Source organism: Macaca mulatta, chromosome 8 (assembly GCF_049350105.2).
Source record: "Macaca mulatta isolate MMU2019108-1 chromosome 8, T2T-MMU8v2.0, whole genome shotgun sequence".
In the NCBI taxonomy this organism is placed as follows: domain Eukaryota; kingdom Metazoa; phylum Chordata; class Mammalia; order Primates; family Cercopithecidae; genus Macaca; species Macaca mulatta.
Window position 1 is genome coordinate 148,981,941 of NC_133413.1, and position 16,018 is coordinate 148,997,958.

Genomic DNA, 16,018 nt, shown 5'->3' on the forward strand with positions numbered 1-16,018 from the left:
CAACCTTGGCACTATTGACCTTCAGGGAGGATCGTTCTTATTAGGGGAATGTCTTATGCACTGTGAGGTTTTTACCAGGCTTTCTGGTCTCTACCCACTAATGCCAGGAGCAGTTACTCCCCTTAGTGGTGACAACAAAAAATATCTCCCTGGGTAAAAACCCTCCACTGAGAATCACCTTTGTCACCATAGCTTATATCAATGTAACTAGGGCAAGGGAGCTGGCATTTGACTCAGGTCCAAAGCCCTGAATCATTCAAATGAGTGCGTCTGATTTCCTGAGCACTGGCTCAGTGTCACCAATTACCCTCAGAGTCATTTTCTAAGGTGCTACGTCAGAGAAATGCAAAATGGAACTTAAAAGGGTGTAGATTCTCCTCCTTAGCCTCTGGGTCTTTTTTGTTTTTGTTTTTGTTTTTTTAATTGGGGTGGGAACATGTGTCTCTCTTCTTAATAATTAAAATCTTAGGCTGGGTTCGATGGCTCACACCTGTAACCCGGGCACTTTGGGAGGCCAAGGCTGGTGGATCACTTGAGTCCAGGAGTTTGAGACCAGCCTGGGCAACATAGTGAAACCCCATTTCTACAAAAAATTCAAAAACTAGCCAGGCGTGGTGGTGCACACCTGTAATCCCAGCTGCTCAGAAGACCGAGGCATGAGAATTGCTTGAACCCCAGAGGCAGAGGTTGTAGTGAGTGGAAATCACATCATTGCACTCCAGCCTCAGTGGCAGAGTGAGACCCTGTCTCAAGAAAAAAAAAAAAAAATCTCATAGCTTGGGAAGGTTTACATGTGTGAGCATAGATGTAGAATGGATAAGTTGGTGTACTGAGTTGAGAGAGAACAGGATTTGGAGTCAGACAGACCTAGCCCTGTAGCTCATTTGCTATGAGACACAGGGCAAACTAATTAACTTCTCAGAGTCTCAGTCTCCACATCTGTCGAATGGGCACTCGTCTGATTCTCAGGTCTGTTGTGAGAAATAAATGAGCCAATGGGATGGTACCGTCTCCCTCTCCCTCCTACTTAATAAACCCCTTCTGATTGCAGAGTGAGCTGCTCCTTCAGTGCCTGTAACAAGTTGAGGATATTCGCTTGTGTGCTGAGAGATCACATTAGTCTTACCTTCTCACCACGCTCCCCATCTTTCCCAGGGGGGCCTCTGAGGCCAGGAGCACCCTGTGGAAAGGAAGATTACAGATGTGGTGAATTTAAAGATGACTGGTCACTCTTGGTGGCTCGTGACCCCCAGGGAAGAATCATCAGGTCCCCCAGAAGTCAACGACTACAGCTCCCACCCAATCCCATCCCTTATTTAAATTCCCCAAAGCTCCATCTCCTCCCTGCCCGTGATTGCTGCTCTCCCAGGGGGCCTGGCCTTATAACCGTACACATCAGAGCTCTTAACAGCAGGTATGGTCTGCTGGAAGCTTTGCCACCTGCTCTGGGCTATGAACTCTCAGAAGGCACGGCCTGGCACAGTGAACACTGGGAGGATGAGGATGGCCTTAAGAACCCAGCCTTAGTATTGTGGCATCTGCTCCAACAGTGTCTTTGGAGTCCCCCAAAGGTTGACTTTGAGACATGGTTTAAGTGCAAGTGTTCCATGGATGCAACAGTAGGGAAACAGAAGTAGAAAGTGAGAACACCCATGCCTGTAATCCCAGCACTCTGGGAGGCCAAGGCGGATGGATCACTTAAGGTCAGGATTTCAAGACCAGGATTTCACCAACATAGTGAAACCCCATCTCCACTAAAATACAAAAATTAGCTGGGCACACTGGCATGCCCCTGTAATCCCAGCTACTTGGGAGGCTGAGGCAGGAGAATCACTCCAGCCTGGGAGGCGGAGGTTGTAGTGAGCCGAGATCATGCCACTGCACCCCAGCCTGGGCGACAAAGCAAAACTCCACCTCGAAAAAAAATAAATAAATAAAAATAAATACAGCAGGGGAGAACAGGCAGCAAGAAATACACTTGCTGGCCACTGGAGCTGTCCTGCTGTGACTCTGGGATCCTGCACAGGATATACCCTCAGAGTGACGACAGCTGAGGACAAGCGATCTGAGCTATTCTGCTGGTGCTGCTGCTGGCCACACATCACATGGCCTGATCACGTGCACTCTAGAGGCCAGAGAAGATCCCCAGCCAGAAGAATGCAGGCTGGGCTGCCGGAAGCCTCTATGTAAAATAGTAACATTCCTCCAGCAGGGTTGCTGTGTGGATTAAATAACAAACACATGTAATATGCTTAGAAAGATGTCTGGCATGTATAAAGGCTCAGTCCTCTAAGCTACTATGCTTATTACCTATAAAGGTTTGATGAAGAAACAGGACTGACCTAAATCTATTGTGTGTGGGGGGGAAATGTTGCCCTTGACTAGATGTCATGGAGTGTTTTGTTGAACAATGTTCAAGTCTAAATTGGTGTTTATGGTGAATCTTAAAGCTGGTCCTTTAGCAGACACCTTGGGCCTCGACACGGAAAAGGCAGAATCTCATCAGGCCAAAAAAGATGCAACCCTAAAGGTGAAGCAGCCAAGCTATTGTCTCCATTTTGCAGTTAAACTAGCAGAGACCTCAAGGAGTAGCTTGCCAAGATTGTCAAGTCAATTAATAGAAGAGCTAGGATTCAAATCCAGGTCTCCCAACAGCCGTCAAGGGACCTTTGACTTCTTTAGGTTCATTTTGTTTCTTGTGAAACAAACTAGGGTGTTGATTCCAACAACAGTGAAATGTGAAGACTTTCTGCAGATGCCAACAGCTGCATTTACCCTCTAGATAGCTGGCGAGTTGCCTAGGGCTCAGGTGTGTGAACTCTCTGGGTTGTCTATGTTAGGACAGCCGTGTCTCCATCTGGACAATGGGAGTAAGGATGCCTACACCTCTGGCTTTTGGGGAGGATACATTAACTAGCTTGGTGGCTGGGCAGTGCATATGCACAGCCAGCGCTGGTATCCACGCCCTCTCCCCATTACTCACCACACTTCCTGGAGGGCCACTGGGACCGGGGGGACCGACATGTCCAGGAGCACCCTGTTCAGAGACAGAAGTTTGGAAAGGCCAAACGCATTGGTTATAAGTAGTTGCTCCAACTCTCTCTGCAAACCTGTCTCATACTCAATTCACCATGATGTGCTGGAACTGCTGCTGACCTGACAGCCCCTGCAGACGTGAACCTTCTCCCTAGAGGGCCGTGGCGTCTCAAGCACCAAGCCTCAGGTGAGTGGGCTTCTGGCACAGAGGTGAGAGGCAGGAGGGCAGGAGGACTCTGGAAGTTCCTTAGAGCTAAGGGACAAGGGTGTGGAGGAGCCTGGGGGTGGGCAGAGAGAAGGGCTGGGCCCTAACCACAAAAGAGGATCTCAGGTGAGGTTTGGCCTTATCCTAAGTGCCCGAGGTAAAGGAAACATTGAAAATGAAACAGTTCAGATCTCAGTGGCATATGTATGTGTGTGTGTGCGTGTGTGTGTGTGCGCATGTTCGTGGAGATGTGTGTGTGCGCATGCACGTGTGCATTTTTGTAGAGATGTGGGTATGTGTGTGCATGTGCGTGTGCATGTTTGTGGAGGTGTGTGTGCTTGTGCATGTGTGCATGTTTGTGGAGGTGTGTGTGTGCGTGTGGGTGTGTATGTTTGTGGAGGTGTGTGTGTGCACACGTGCGTGTGCATGTTTGTGGAGGTGTGTGTGGAAGCGCATGGGTATGTACACATTTGTGGAGATGTGTGTGTGCGTGCATGTGCGTGTGCATTTTTCTGAAGGTGTGTGTATGTGTGCGTGTGTGTGTGTGCATGTTCGTGGAGGTGTGAGTATGTGCGTACACATCTGAATGTTTGTGGAGGTGTGTGTGTGCGTGTGCATGTGCATGTTTGTGGAGATGTGTGTATGTGTGCACATGGGTGTGTGCATCCTTGTGGAGGTGTGTGTGCATGTGCGTGTGTGCATGTTTGTGGAGGTGCATGTGCGTGCATGTTTGTGGAGGTGTGTATGTGTGCGTGTGTGCATGTTTGTGGAGGTGTGTGTGTGTGTGCACATGCACATGTGCATGTTCGTGGAGGTGTGTGTGGGCGCGTGTGTGCATGTGCACGTCCGTGGAGGTGTGGGTGCATGTGTGCATGTTTGTGGAAGTATGTGTATGTGTGCGCCTGTGTGTGCATGTTTGTGGAGGTGTATGTTTGCACGTGTGCATGTTTGTGGAGGTGTGTGTGTGTGCATGTTTGTGGAGGTGTATGTGTGCGCATGGGTGTGTGCATGTTTGTGGAGATGTGTGTGTGCATGTGCACATGCACATGTTCCTGGAGGGGTGTGTGCGCGTGCATGTGTGCATGTTTGTGGAGTGTGTGCACATGCACGTGTGCATGTTTGTGGAGATGTGTATGTGCACGTACGCATGTTCGTGGAGGTGTGTGTGTGCGTGCGTGCATGTTTGTGGAAGTGTATGTATGCGCGTGTGTGAATGTTTGTGGAGGTGTATGTGTGCATGTGCACGTGTGCATGTTCATGGAGGTGTGTGCATGTGTGCATGTTTGTGGAGGGGTTTGTGTGCATGCGCATGTGCATGTTCACGGAGGTTGTGTGTGTGCATGCATGTGTGCACGTTCATGGAGGTGTGTGTATGTGTGTGCATGGGTGTGTGCATGCTTGTGGAGGTGTGTGTGCATGTGCGTGTGTGCATGTTTGTGGAGGTGTGTGCGTGTGCACATGCATATGTTTGTGGAGGGGTGTGTGTGCATGTGCATGTGCATGTTCATGGAGGTTGTGTGTGCATGCATGTGTGCACATTCATGGAGGTGTGTGTATGTGTGTGCATGGGTGTGTGCATGTTTGTGGAGGTGTATGTGTGTGCATGGGTGTGTGCATGTTTGTGGAGGTGTGTGTGTGCATGTGTGCATGTTTGTGGAGGTGTGTGTGCGTGTGCATGAGTGCATGTTTGTGGAGGTGTGTGTGCGTGTGCATGTTTGTGGAGGTTTGTGTATGTGTGTGCGTGCATGTGTGCAAGTTTGTGGAGGTGTATGTGTGCACGTGTGTGTGAGTTTGTGGAGGTGTATGTTTGCGCATGTGTGTGTGCATGTTTGTGGAGGTGTATGTGTGCACGTGTGTGTGTGTTTGTGGAGGTTTGTGTATGTGTGCACATGCGTGTGTGCATGTTTGTGGAGGTGTATGTGTGCACGTGTGTGTTTGTGGAGGTGTATGTGTGCGCATGTGTATGTGCATGTTTGTGGGTGTGTGTGTGTTGGCTTCGATTGGAAAATCAGGTAAGAAGTGGGTTTGAACTAGAACTTGATGGCTGGGCAATGATCCATGAAAGGAGATGTGGGTGAGGACATCCAGGTGGATCAACATTATGGGCGTGGGGAAGCAGGGAGTTCTTACGGCCCTGGAGGCTGCCCATGTTTCTTCCAGGCCTTGTTCCCCACTGTCCCTGGGTTTTGCATGTCTCCAGGGTCAGGACTCATGGAGAACACTCCCACCATCCTCCTTGCCTACACTCCACTTCCATTCCCCTCCAGGCCAGGCTGGAACCAAGGCTGTCTTCATGAGCAGGGAGGAGCTGCCATCTGTTCCCGCTGTGGCTTCCACACTTGTCACTACCTTGGCACACCCAGTTCCGATCCAGCCATATGCATGGTGGCCTGGTCATATCAGCACCCTCTAGCTGGTACAGAGCCACCCAGCGGCGGTGCTAGGAGCAGACTGGACGTGTGCTGCAGCTGCTCCTCTTGCCAGCACCGCTCCACAGAGACCCGGGGATGAGTCAGCCCATCCTGCCTCCCACCAGCTCCTGAGATCTCTGGCTCTGCACCATGAGACAGAACCCGACTCAGCTCCAGGAACAAGTGCCAGCCCCCACAGGGATCAAATACACCCTGGATCTGGCCCCAAGGATGGGTGAGCCAGGAGCAGCCGAAGAGTGTGCTTACGTGCTTATGCAAAGGTGTCCGTGTATTTTCCTGGCTGCATCTGTGTGTTTGTGGTTGCGTGTGTGTGTACATGTGCACACGTGTATTATAGGATGTGTATTCCCTGGTTTGTAGAGTATGTGTACGTGGTTGTGCACGTAGCACACTTGCTGGAGTAACAACCTCACCTGCGAGTGGTGTGTGTGTGTCTCATCCACATGTGCATAGAAAGAGATTTCTTTCATTCGCTGGGCATGTGGACAAAGCCAAGAAATGCTACAAAGGTGGTGGAGGCCAGAACCTCTCTCCGTGCTGACTCCAGCCAACCACTCGAGTGTGGGTGGACCTTTTGGGCCACGTCCCCCTAGCTAGCCCAGAGCTGTAAGCCACAGAGCAGACACTGGGTGGGGCCTCCCTCCCGGGGTCCCCCACAAGGCAGGCGGATCATAGGGACTCACAGGGTTTCCAGCTGCTCCAGGAGCCCCATGTGCACCTTCCTGTCCCTTAGCACCCTGCACAGGAAATAAAAGAGGGGCGGGGGTAAGAGACCCTCAGTGATGCTGTCTTCCCACACGCCAGGGAGGTGTCGGGATACCGTGCTCATCAGAAGCATGATTCCAAACTGAAGGGGTCAGGAGCGCTGTCTAAAAAGTGAAGAAAACCACTAATTCCTGGCCCTTTGTTGGAGCTGGGTATATCGCGATTTCATTCCTTCCTCACCGCCGACCCAGGGTATAGGGGTCAGCACCAACCCTTCGTAGAAATGTAGCTCAGAGGGGCTCACACAGCCATGCAGGGTCCCCAGTCACCCCAGCAGGGTCTCCCACCATAGCACAGAGTCTCCCAGAGAACCAAGATCCAGTGCAGAGGCTAACACCGAGCAAAATGACAAAATCAAAGCACTAACATGCACCAGGTGTCATCTAAACCAGCACTGCCACTCCATGGCTGGGATCCATTTCCTGTTCTGCAAATCCTCTGGGAACCAAGGTGCCCGCTGTATGCAGAGGCCCTTGCTCTCCAGATCCCACTGAGCAGGAGAAGGGAGAGCATGGCAGAAACCCGGAGCTCGCCTACACCAACCCTTCAGTGACAGAGTAGGCACATCCAGGGGTACAGAGGTGGGGCCTGGCCCCATGGCTGTGTCTGGAGCATTTAGTGAGGACCACATAGCCTCTACAGCACCTTAGGGCAGCTCTCCCCAGCGTCTACTCCCAAAATGCCAGGGGAGAGAACTGGGGAGGGTGGCCTGGAGGGAGAGAGCGTGGCTGGGATCTCCAAGTCTCTGAGTCAGCAGGGGAAGGGATGATTTTCTTACCGGTGGTCCAGCAGGTCCCCGAGGCCCCAATTCTCCAGGACGGCCCTGCGGTCCCTGTAAGCACACAAGTTGCCATGAACCAGCTCATCCTCCTGGTTCTGAGCAGATGGGTGGGTGGGGCAGGGACACTGCAATGGGTATCATTTGAGATCCAAGGAGGGGAAGTGGCTAGTGTCCTGAGGAGGAGAAAGGGCTGCCTTCCATTCAGTGGGGCTCCTGCGTGTGGACTGCATGGTGCAGATGTAGAGCTGGGCAGCCTTTGGAGTCCAGATCTTCAGGTGACCAGCCCTGTGGGGGAAGGGGGACACACGGACTCACCGGTTCCCCAGGCATGCCTGGGTCGCCCTTCTCTCCTTTGGGCCCTTGTTCTCCCTGTTGGTGAGAAGCACAGGGTAGAGTGGACTTCACGGAGAATTCCCCTCATCACAGAGCACATGCCCCCAGCTCTGGCCACACAGGCCACCTCCAGTCCCATGTATCACCTGATAGGTTCCCACCCCCAAAGGCTGTTCCCTCTGCCTAGGGGTTCTTCCCTCCTACTCCCCAGGACTGATTCTGACTCATCTTTCAGGTGAGGAATCACTTCTTCAGGGAAGCTGAACACTAAAATGGGCCCAACCCTCCTGTTACAGTGGGCCAGAGTACCGTGCCTTCCTCCTCCTGCCCCCTGTTACGGCAGCAGTTTTACACTTAGTTGTGTGGTTTGATTCATGTCCCTCCAGCTTAGAGCCTGGCATGTGGAAGATCATCAGTGAATAATGATGGAAAGAGTTTTGAGACGAGGAAGGGTCTTTAAGGGCCTCTGGCCCAAACACTATTTTTTCTCCCTCCCTCTCCCTCTCTCCCTTCCTCTCTCTCTTTCTAGTAGAGATGGGGTCTCACTAGATTGCCCAGACCTTTCTTGAAATCCTGGGCTCCAGCGATCTCCCTGCATAGCCTCCTGTGTACCTGCCTCCCGGAACTACAGATCCTCACCTGGAACTACAGATCCTCACCTGGAACTACAGATCCTCACCTGGAACTACAGATCCTCACCTGGAACTACAGATCCTCACCGCCGTGCCCAGCTCCAGCCCCTTTCTACATTGAGACGCTGGGGAGGGGTTCTTAACTAAGGAGACCCAGACCTTTGGGGACAGACTGGGGGTTGAACCCTGGACTCTGGATGGCCAGAATGGTGCGTCTAACTTTTGCTGAAGAGAGGATGAGACACAGGCTAGACAGGCAGTGCCCTGGGTGGGCCCAGGATGGAATGATCCAAGATAGGGCAGGCTCACTTCCAGGGAACCACGTCCAGGGTGCCCAACACATCTCCCAGGAGGGCTGAAGGGACATGTGATCCTCAGCCTGCAATTCATATGGAACAAGGAGAAGATGAGCAGATGGGGCACTACAGTGAGGGCAGCCCTCCAGGAGCTCAAGGGCATATCTTTCCACTGTGGCCACTGTGCAGGAGAGGAGTGGGGCCAGTGGACCAGGGTGGACACAGCCTCAGCTTTAGACCCGTACAGCCTGTCTTGGGAGCCCTGGCCCTCTAACATTGGCCGTATAAACTTGGGCAAAGTAGTTACCCATACTGACCCCTTATGACCTTTGCAGTTTCCATATCTGCAAAATAAACAGGTGGTCTCTTTTTCACATAGGGTGCAGGTCAATGGTACAGAGAAAGTGCAGCAGACACAAGACATCAAAAAGAAATGGCATGGGTTTGCAGAGTTCTCCAGGAAGGCAGATAACACCCAGAGCACGCATACCCAAAGGCAGTGTACGACCCTTCTCAAGGAGCAGAACCTGCTACTGTCCCAAATCCCCACAGCCTGTTTAGGGGGGCATCGGGCTCCCCTGCCACAGATAAGCCCAAAGAGAGCTGGAATGAGCATCTGCCTTGGGTGTAGAAGGGAGTCCTGCATGGATGGGGTGTTTGCAAGACACAGCTTCAGAGAGCAGGAGATGAAGGGAGGACCCTGGATGCATCTGGAAGAAAGAGTCTGATGTCTACATTAGAGAATCGGAGGTTGGCTAGTTCTAACCTTTACTTGGTGGAGAAATAAGCACAGAAAGACACTATCTACTAAGGGTTTCATGTCACTTTCTCTCTCTATGCCTACACAAATATTGAAGGCCTTGCAGCTATGGTTCCTACCTGCCCTCCCTTCCCAAGCCTCTCTCTGATACAGCAGTTGGACACCGCGTGGTCTGCAGCTGGCTTCCTCACTCAGCATCACCTATTGTATGGAACCGACATGCTCTACCTCGTAGAGTTGTGACCTGGATTCAGTGAGATTGCTTTTGCAAAGTGTTTCACAGTGCCCAACACAGAGGAGGTTTCAACAGATGCCAGCTCATTCCTCCGCCTAGAATCTCCATTGCCATTGAGCTCAGAAGACCTGTCTAGCCCCATTCACCACGGACAATAATACCATTATTTCTAGCATGTTTTCCTCCTAGAAAACTACCCATGGTGGGGATTTCAAGTCTTTTTCTGGTCCTCCAGTCATTGGCAACACAACGCGTAAAGACAAAAGGGCTTATGGGATTGCTTCAGGAGACACACAGGGAAGACGTTTGCACATTCTGCCAGTGTTGGTGAATGGGACTGCAGTGGCAGGAAGACAAAGTGAGGAGCTATGGGGGGTCAGGCAGGCCAGAGAAGGAATCAAGATGCTCAAGACATTTCTGCCCCAGAGCCTAGGAGTCAGGAGGCAGTACCTTCCCCCTAGGAGCCCTCTGGAACAGTTCTATCAGTAGCTATTGAATGCATACGTTTGGCTGGCTTCTGTCTCCTCCCCACTGCCCCCTGGTGACCTCAGCCAAGTTAAACAGCATCTCTGGGACTCATGATCATCTCTGTAGGCTCTGGTCATTGCCTGGGCATCCTGGATGCCTCCTTAGCAGGGTGAGGGGTAGAATCAGGCTGGTTGGACAGAGCCTTCCTAAGACAGCTGCTTTGGAACTGATGAGCCTCCAGTTACAAAACCTTGTTTGAGTTCTCCACTGCAACTTCCCCAAGCACGAGGCTGCCTGTCCCTCCATCCTCCAGCAAAGGTTTTGACATCTGCAGACCCCAGAGATATGCCTGCTCTGTCCTTTGCAAACCACCAGCACCCTCTCACCTCATCAGGTGCAGCCACCAGCTATCCCCAGGAGCCTCCTCAGTCCCAGAGAGGGCAACAAAATGAGTCGGGCTTCTCCCTCTACTTCCTCTTCTCCTTTCCATTCTCTTCCTTCATTATGCGGCAGACCTTAACACCCCTCTAAATTGCTCTCTCCCCAGCCTCTTCCTGCACTGCAGGGACTCAAAAGCATGTGCCTGAGGAGAGCAGGGAGAAGTCAAACAGAATAACACTTTCCAAACCCATCAATACAAGCATGGGTTGCCATGGCGACGAAGACAGTCCCAGGGAGACTCAGGCAATTGTCCACAATGAAACTTTTTTTTTCATAAGCATAATTTCCTTGTTTGCATCTGAGAGTGACTTCCTGGCTCCCAGGCTCCCACAGCAATGCAGAGCCTGCAGGAAGGATGTCAGTGCTGGGACTCAAAGGGGAGGGTGGAACAGGCCCCTCATGTGCCTTCCCAGTGGAATGCTCTGGAAATTGTGTTTTTACAGAGCAATTCCTTTAAGGAGAGGTTGGACATGTAGGCTTGTCTCAACCTTGAGGGGCTCAGGGTGGACCTGAGGGAGGGAGGCCCACAGATGTCAGGGGCATGGCGAGGTAATACATGGAAGTGGTCCAGGAAAAGGCAGGCGACCAGTGGAAGGGACAGGCAGTGTGATGGGAAGCCCCTTGCACAGGACAGCCAGCCCGAGCTGAAGCAAAGGCAGTACAGACGCTCCATCCAGTGCGCTATGACTGACACACTAGCCCCTCATTCCTATCTTGCAGGTAGGGCCTTCTTGGCAAGCTCCCTAGCACCTCTGAGCTGCAGGACCAGCACCTGTAAGATGGACACAGGTGCCACTCCCTCAAGGCTGTTAGGAGCCTTGGCTGTAGCAGTGCCAGGAAAATGCCCGGAGCTGAGCTGCTGCATGGGGTGCTCTGCCCTTCCAAGCCCCTGTCTGCGAGAGCAGGTAAGAAACCAGGGTGGTAGGCAGGGAAGGGAGCTCCTCAAGCAGTGAGTGCTGCCCTGCAGGTGAGAGAGGGGCTGTGTCCCTTACGCAGTGAGTGCCTGTCTCTGCCAGAGCGGAGCAGAGTTCTAAGTGTTTTACATAAAGTGCAAATATCCTGTTATTTGCATTTAATCCTGAAAGCGTATTTTTATTGTCCCAATTTTATAATTGAGAAAACTAGGTCTCAGCGAAGAAACAGATGGACCATTTTCAAGGACAGGTGGGCAGTGAGGCAGCGCCCTCTAATGGTTGACAGCTCAGTGACAAGAGGGCTCCTTTCACATCAGGGCCTTCTCTCCCTTCAGGAAAGGCTCACAGCCAGAGCCTGTGCACCTGCTCTTTCCCGCAGAGTCTCTCACCCACTTCTCCCCGAGTCTGTGCTGCCCCAGGATGCCCCCACCTCACCGTGATGCTTCTCAAACACAAAATCCTTCCTTCTCCTGCAGTGATTTCAGCACCTGACTCAGTCTCTCTACCTGCTTCCTTCTTTTGCATCACACACAGGATTCTTTTAAGCTTTTAAAATGGAATCGACTTAATATTAAATAAACAAAGATAGCAACAGCTGAAATGGACATCTACCCCAGCCTCTCAGCTGTCCCGCAGGTCAAGCCCTGATAGCAGAACTGCATCAAAGGCAGCAAAAGAAACAATGTCATGTTTTCTGGCTGCAGGGTTGCCAGCAGCATAAAGAGATCCTGAAAACATCTATTTTCTAAAGAGTCATTCATGAAAAGAGAGGAAAAAGGTTTCTAGAGGTTACAGTGATGATAAGCTTTATTTCCTGCCACGTGTTTTTGTGTGTGGAAGTAGCCAGCATCGCCCTCCGTCCATCTGGCACACCCCTGGTTACGTCTCAGGCTCCAGTCCTCTGAACAGCCTCTCTGAGAATGGGATCCCCTCTTGACACCCCTATCTCTGGTCTCCTTCACTGCCATTATCCATGGGGAACGTCTTTGCCTCTCTCTGACTCTCATCTTCTGGCATCTCAAATAATTCTGTTCTCCTCAAAACCACCAGCCTCTCTCTGTGTTACTGAAGAATTAACTTTTCCCAGAGAGGCCTGGCCTTTGCTCTTAGCTATGAGAGGTGACTTCTAGGCCCCTGGAATGTCCTGCCTGACCCTGGAGCCAGTTCCCTGCAAGGTCCTTTCTCCACCTGTTTTCAGGGCAAGCCCAGCAGCCCCGATGCCCGACAGTGACAAGCGCAATGGGGCTGAGTCCCCACCCCACCCGGTCCAGGTTCCCAGGCCACACCAGACATCGCCTGCCAGGCTGAGGCATGCTGGGCACCCTGAGGCACCGCTGCTACTTACAGGCATCCGTGGATGTGGTGTGAACAGGGATGTCTGAAAAGGAAACCACAGAGATTAGAAAGATGGGCATCAAGGAACCCAGTGTTTCATTTTTAAAACCTGCCTTGGTGAGATTTACAAGTGAAAGAATACAGCCCCAAAGCTTCCTGGAATGCTTATTAGTTTTGAAAATTAGATTCATATCTTCCTTTAAAATCCCTGGCTATTTATTTATGAAGGCAGAAATGCATAGTGGTTATATTCAGGAGCCCTGGAGGCACAAGACCTGAGCTCCAAACCCTGTGTGACCTTGGACATGTCTCCTCAGCTTCTACGTCCTCATCAGTAAAATGGGAAAGAAACATTCTTCCCTGCAGGTGTCCATAAGAGCCCTGCCTGGGACACTGGATTCATGTCACAATGTCTTATTTTCACTACTGCCATCTGCTGGGCATCAGGCAGGGATGCAGGTGCATAGTAGACCAGGTTGGGGAGAGCAGCGGGGGTGGGGACATCCCACTTGACAGAGCCCAGACTACAAAGACTCTGGCATACTGGCCCCTGCAGGCTCCTTCAGTCTGGCCACCCACACCTAGGCTGTGTTTAAGGCTTCTTAGGTGTCACACTTTCTCCAGCTTCAAAGCTTTTGCAAATACTGTTCCCCTCACCTGGAACGTACTGTCCTCTCCGTATCTATGACTAACAAAGGTCATATGGAGACCCACAGCTGTCTTTTAAATGTCGTGTCTTCACGGATCCCTCTTCCCTCTCCACCATGCAAATATAACTTGGGTCCCCATGTGATTCTTGTTGATGCATCTTGTTCTTTTCCTGGATCACATTTACTATCATTTGCAATGTAGGTGTATCTTTGCCACTGTAGGATTAGTTTATCTTCTTCACTAGGCTACAAGCTCTGACAGATCTGATCCATGCAGATGCCTGGGTCCCAGCAGGGGCCCAAAAGAAGCCGTAAATGCACAAAAAACATCATAGATAATGGTCCTAAATCACAATACATTAAAAGAAGAAGGAAAAAAGGAGCTTCCTATACCTTGCCTTCCATGTCCCCAATTCCCATCCGTTTTCCAGAAGGCACTGTTTTTCAGTTTACCATATTTTTTAAATGTTTCCTATATATTTCCACACAATTATAAATGTTTAGAAATATATAACTTTGTGCAAGTTATACAAATAGTAACAGCGACTATACATGGTTACTTAGAGTCATTGACAGGCCTTCACTCATGTGGTCTCACAATAACTCTTAAGAGGTGGACTATCTGTTTCTGTCCTGTCTTATGGATAAGAAAATTGGAGGACACAGAAGCAAACCACAGAATGAAGTTCCAGCTGCTGGTGAATGTCAGGACAGGAACTGGCGTCCACATAGGTGGCCTGGGGAGCCTGTGCTCTTCATCTTTCAATATGCAGTGATTGACTAATCAATTTTTTCCACTTAATTCGCCTTGTTCCATTTAATTTGAATATCACTATCTTTTCAAGACCATACACATATTGTATGCATATCAATTTGTAGAATTCCATGATGCAGATATTTTGTGATTCACTTAATTTTATGCTTATGATTGTGTGGTCTGTTTCTAATTTTTTATTGTCATAAGTGACACTACAATGCATATCCTTATACATGCTTTTAAAAATGCACACATACAAATATTTCTGCAGGATAAATGCCTAGACATGGAATATCTAAGCTAAGGGGTAGGCACCTTGTGATATATTGGTACTGCCAAGTAACTTCTCAAATAGGTGCGCCCAATCAGTTCTCTCACCAAAATGGTATGAGAGTGTTTGCTGCTCTGCACCCCTGCCAGTGCTGTAGGTTATCAACCTTAAACAAAAATTTGATATGACTAATTCCAACTCCAAAGTTATGTTTCCAATTTCTTCCAACACCCTTATGGAATGTCTGAGTCTCATTTTGATGAGTGTTGCTGGGGAGGAGACAGAGTTGTGGAATAATGATTTCGGTTTGACAAAAAACACAGAGTAAGATTCTTTGCCACACTACAAATGGGATTTCTGAGTGCACAGGCTCTCTCCTCTCCTGGTATCCCCTGAGGGGGATAGTAACTGGCCAACTCCTGATACATGTATAGGGTCAGGGCCAGCCCAAGAAGCCATGTGCAAACTTCCCTGAAATCAGGTGGTCAAAACAGAGGATCTCAAGACCAGGAAGAAACATTAAAATGGAAAAAAATAAAAAAGAAAAATGTTCCCCCTTATACAGTTCTTGGGAGTAAGATAAATAATAATAATAGCAGGTTCTAAACTTTTTAATATTTATAATGCACCAGAAACTCTGCTAAATATTTTGTACTGTTTCAGTTAACTTTCACTCCATATGTACAAGATAGCTGGGTATAATATTTTTTAACAGACGAGAAAACTGACTTTGTTAGACCATAACTATGACCACAATGCTGGTGAATGACAGAGCTGGGAGCCAGGTCTTCGTGCCCTCAAAGCCCACGCTCTTACTGATACTCAACACCAACTTGCCATGCCCACCCTAACACGTATAGAGGGCAGATGAATGAAGGCCAGTTCCTGGGTCATGGTAGTACAGTCTTACCCCGGGCAAACTGCTTCTTGTCTCTGGACCTCAGTTTCCCCAAATGTGACAGGCAGATATGTATTCTCAGTATCTAGCACCCATTCTGATAAATAATTTTGCTTTTGCTGAATAAATCAATAAGCATAGGATGGTTCTTAGAGAAGTGTATATATTTTTGGTTTGTAGGACCTAGGAATAGGCCTAGCTATTGGCAAACACCAATAGGGGAGATATTTAAAACTAAGTAGTGGTGGTTGGTAGAGGGGGAGTATGAATCCCAATATCATAGGAATTCAGAGGAGAAAGAATTAGAAGCAGAGTAACTTACAGTTCCAGGTAACCCGGGAGGGCCTGCAGGACCAGCTTCACCCTAGATGGAGAAATGGAAAATCCATGATCATTAATCCTCCTCCCAACTCTGCTTATGCTGTGACAGATCAGCTAACACTGTTCTCCTGAGACAACAGAATCACCCACCCTACACCTACCTTCATAGATACATACATATATACATATATACAAATTTACATACGTACATTCCAAATTATAAACTATTTCAGACATATAAAAACATTGTTTTGAGAAGTATCCATATTGATAAGTGTAGTGGTAGATCATTTATATCACTATACACTATTCTATTGTGTAACCGGTAATAAAGTGAGGGGGGTTCCAAGATGGCTGAATAGGAACAGCTCCAGTCTACAGCTCCCAGTGTGAGCAACGCAGAAGATGGGTGATTTCTGCATTTCCAACTGAGGTACTGGGTTCATCTCACTGTTGGACAGTGGGTACAGCCCACAGAGTGTGAGCCA

At 49.7% G+C, this 16,018-nt stretch overlaps 1 protein-coding gene across 2 annotated transcripts in view; it reads right to left on the bottom strand.

The window, feature by feature from the left end:
* Positions 1-16,018, bottom strand: part of COL22A1 (collagen type XXII alpha 1 chain) — a 327,910-nt gene that overhangs the window by 100,625 nt on the left and 211,267 nt on the right. For both annotated transcript variants that reach the window (XM_028852945.2, XM_077942884.1), the window contains exons 31-37: positions 15,532-15,573; positions 12,644-12,676; positions 7,535-7,588; positions 7,217-7,270; positions 6,357-6,410; positions 2,984-3,037; positions 1,127-1,180 (exon numbers count right to left, since the gene is read on the bottom strand). In XM_028852945.2, coding sequence (XP_028708778.2) covers positions 1,127-1,180; positions 2,984-3,037; positions 6,357-6,410; positions 7,217-7,270; positions 7,535-7,588; positions 12,644-12,676; positions 15,532-15,573 — 345 coding nt within the window. The remainder of the gene's footprint in view (positions 1-1,126; positions 1,181-2,983; positions 3,038-6,356; positions 6,411-7,216; positions 7,271-7,534; positions 7,589-12,643; positions 12,677-15,531; positions 15,574-16,018) is intronic.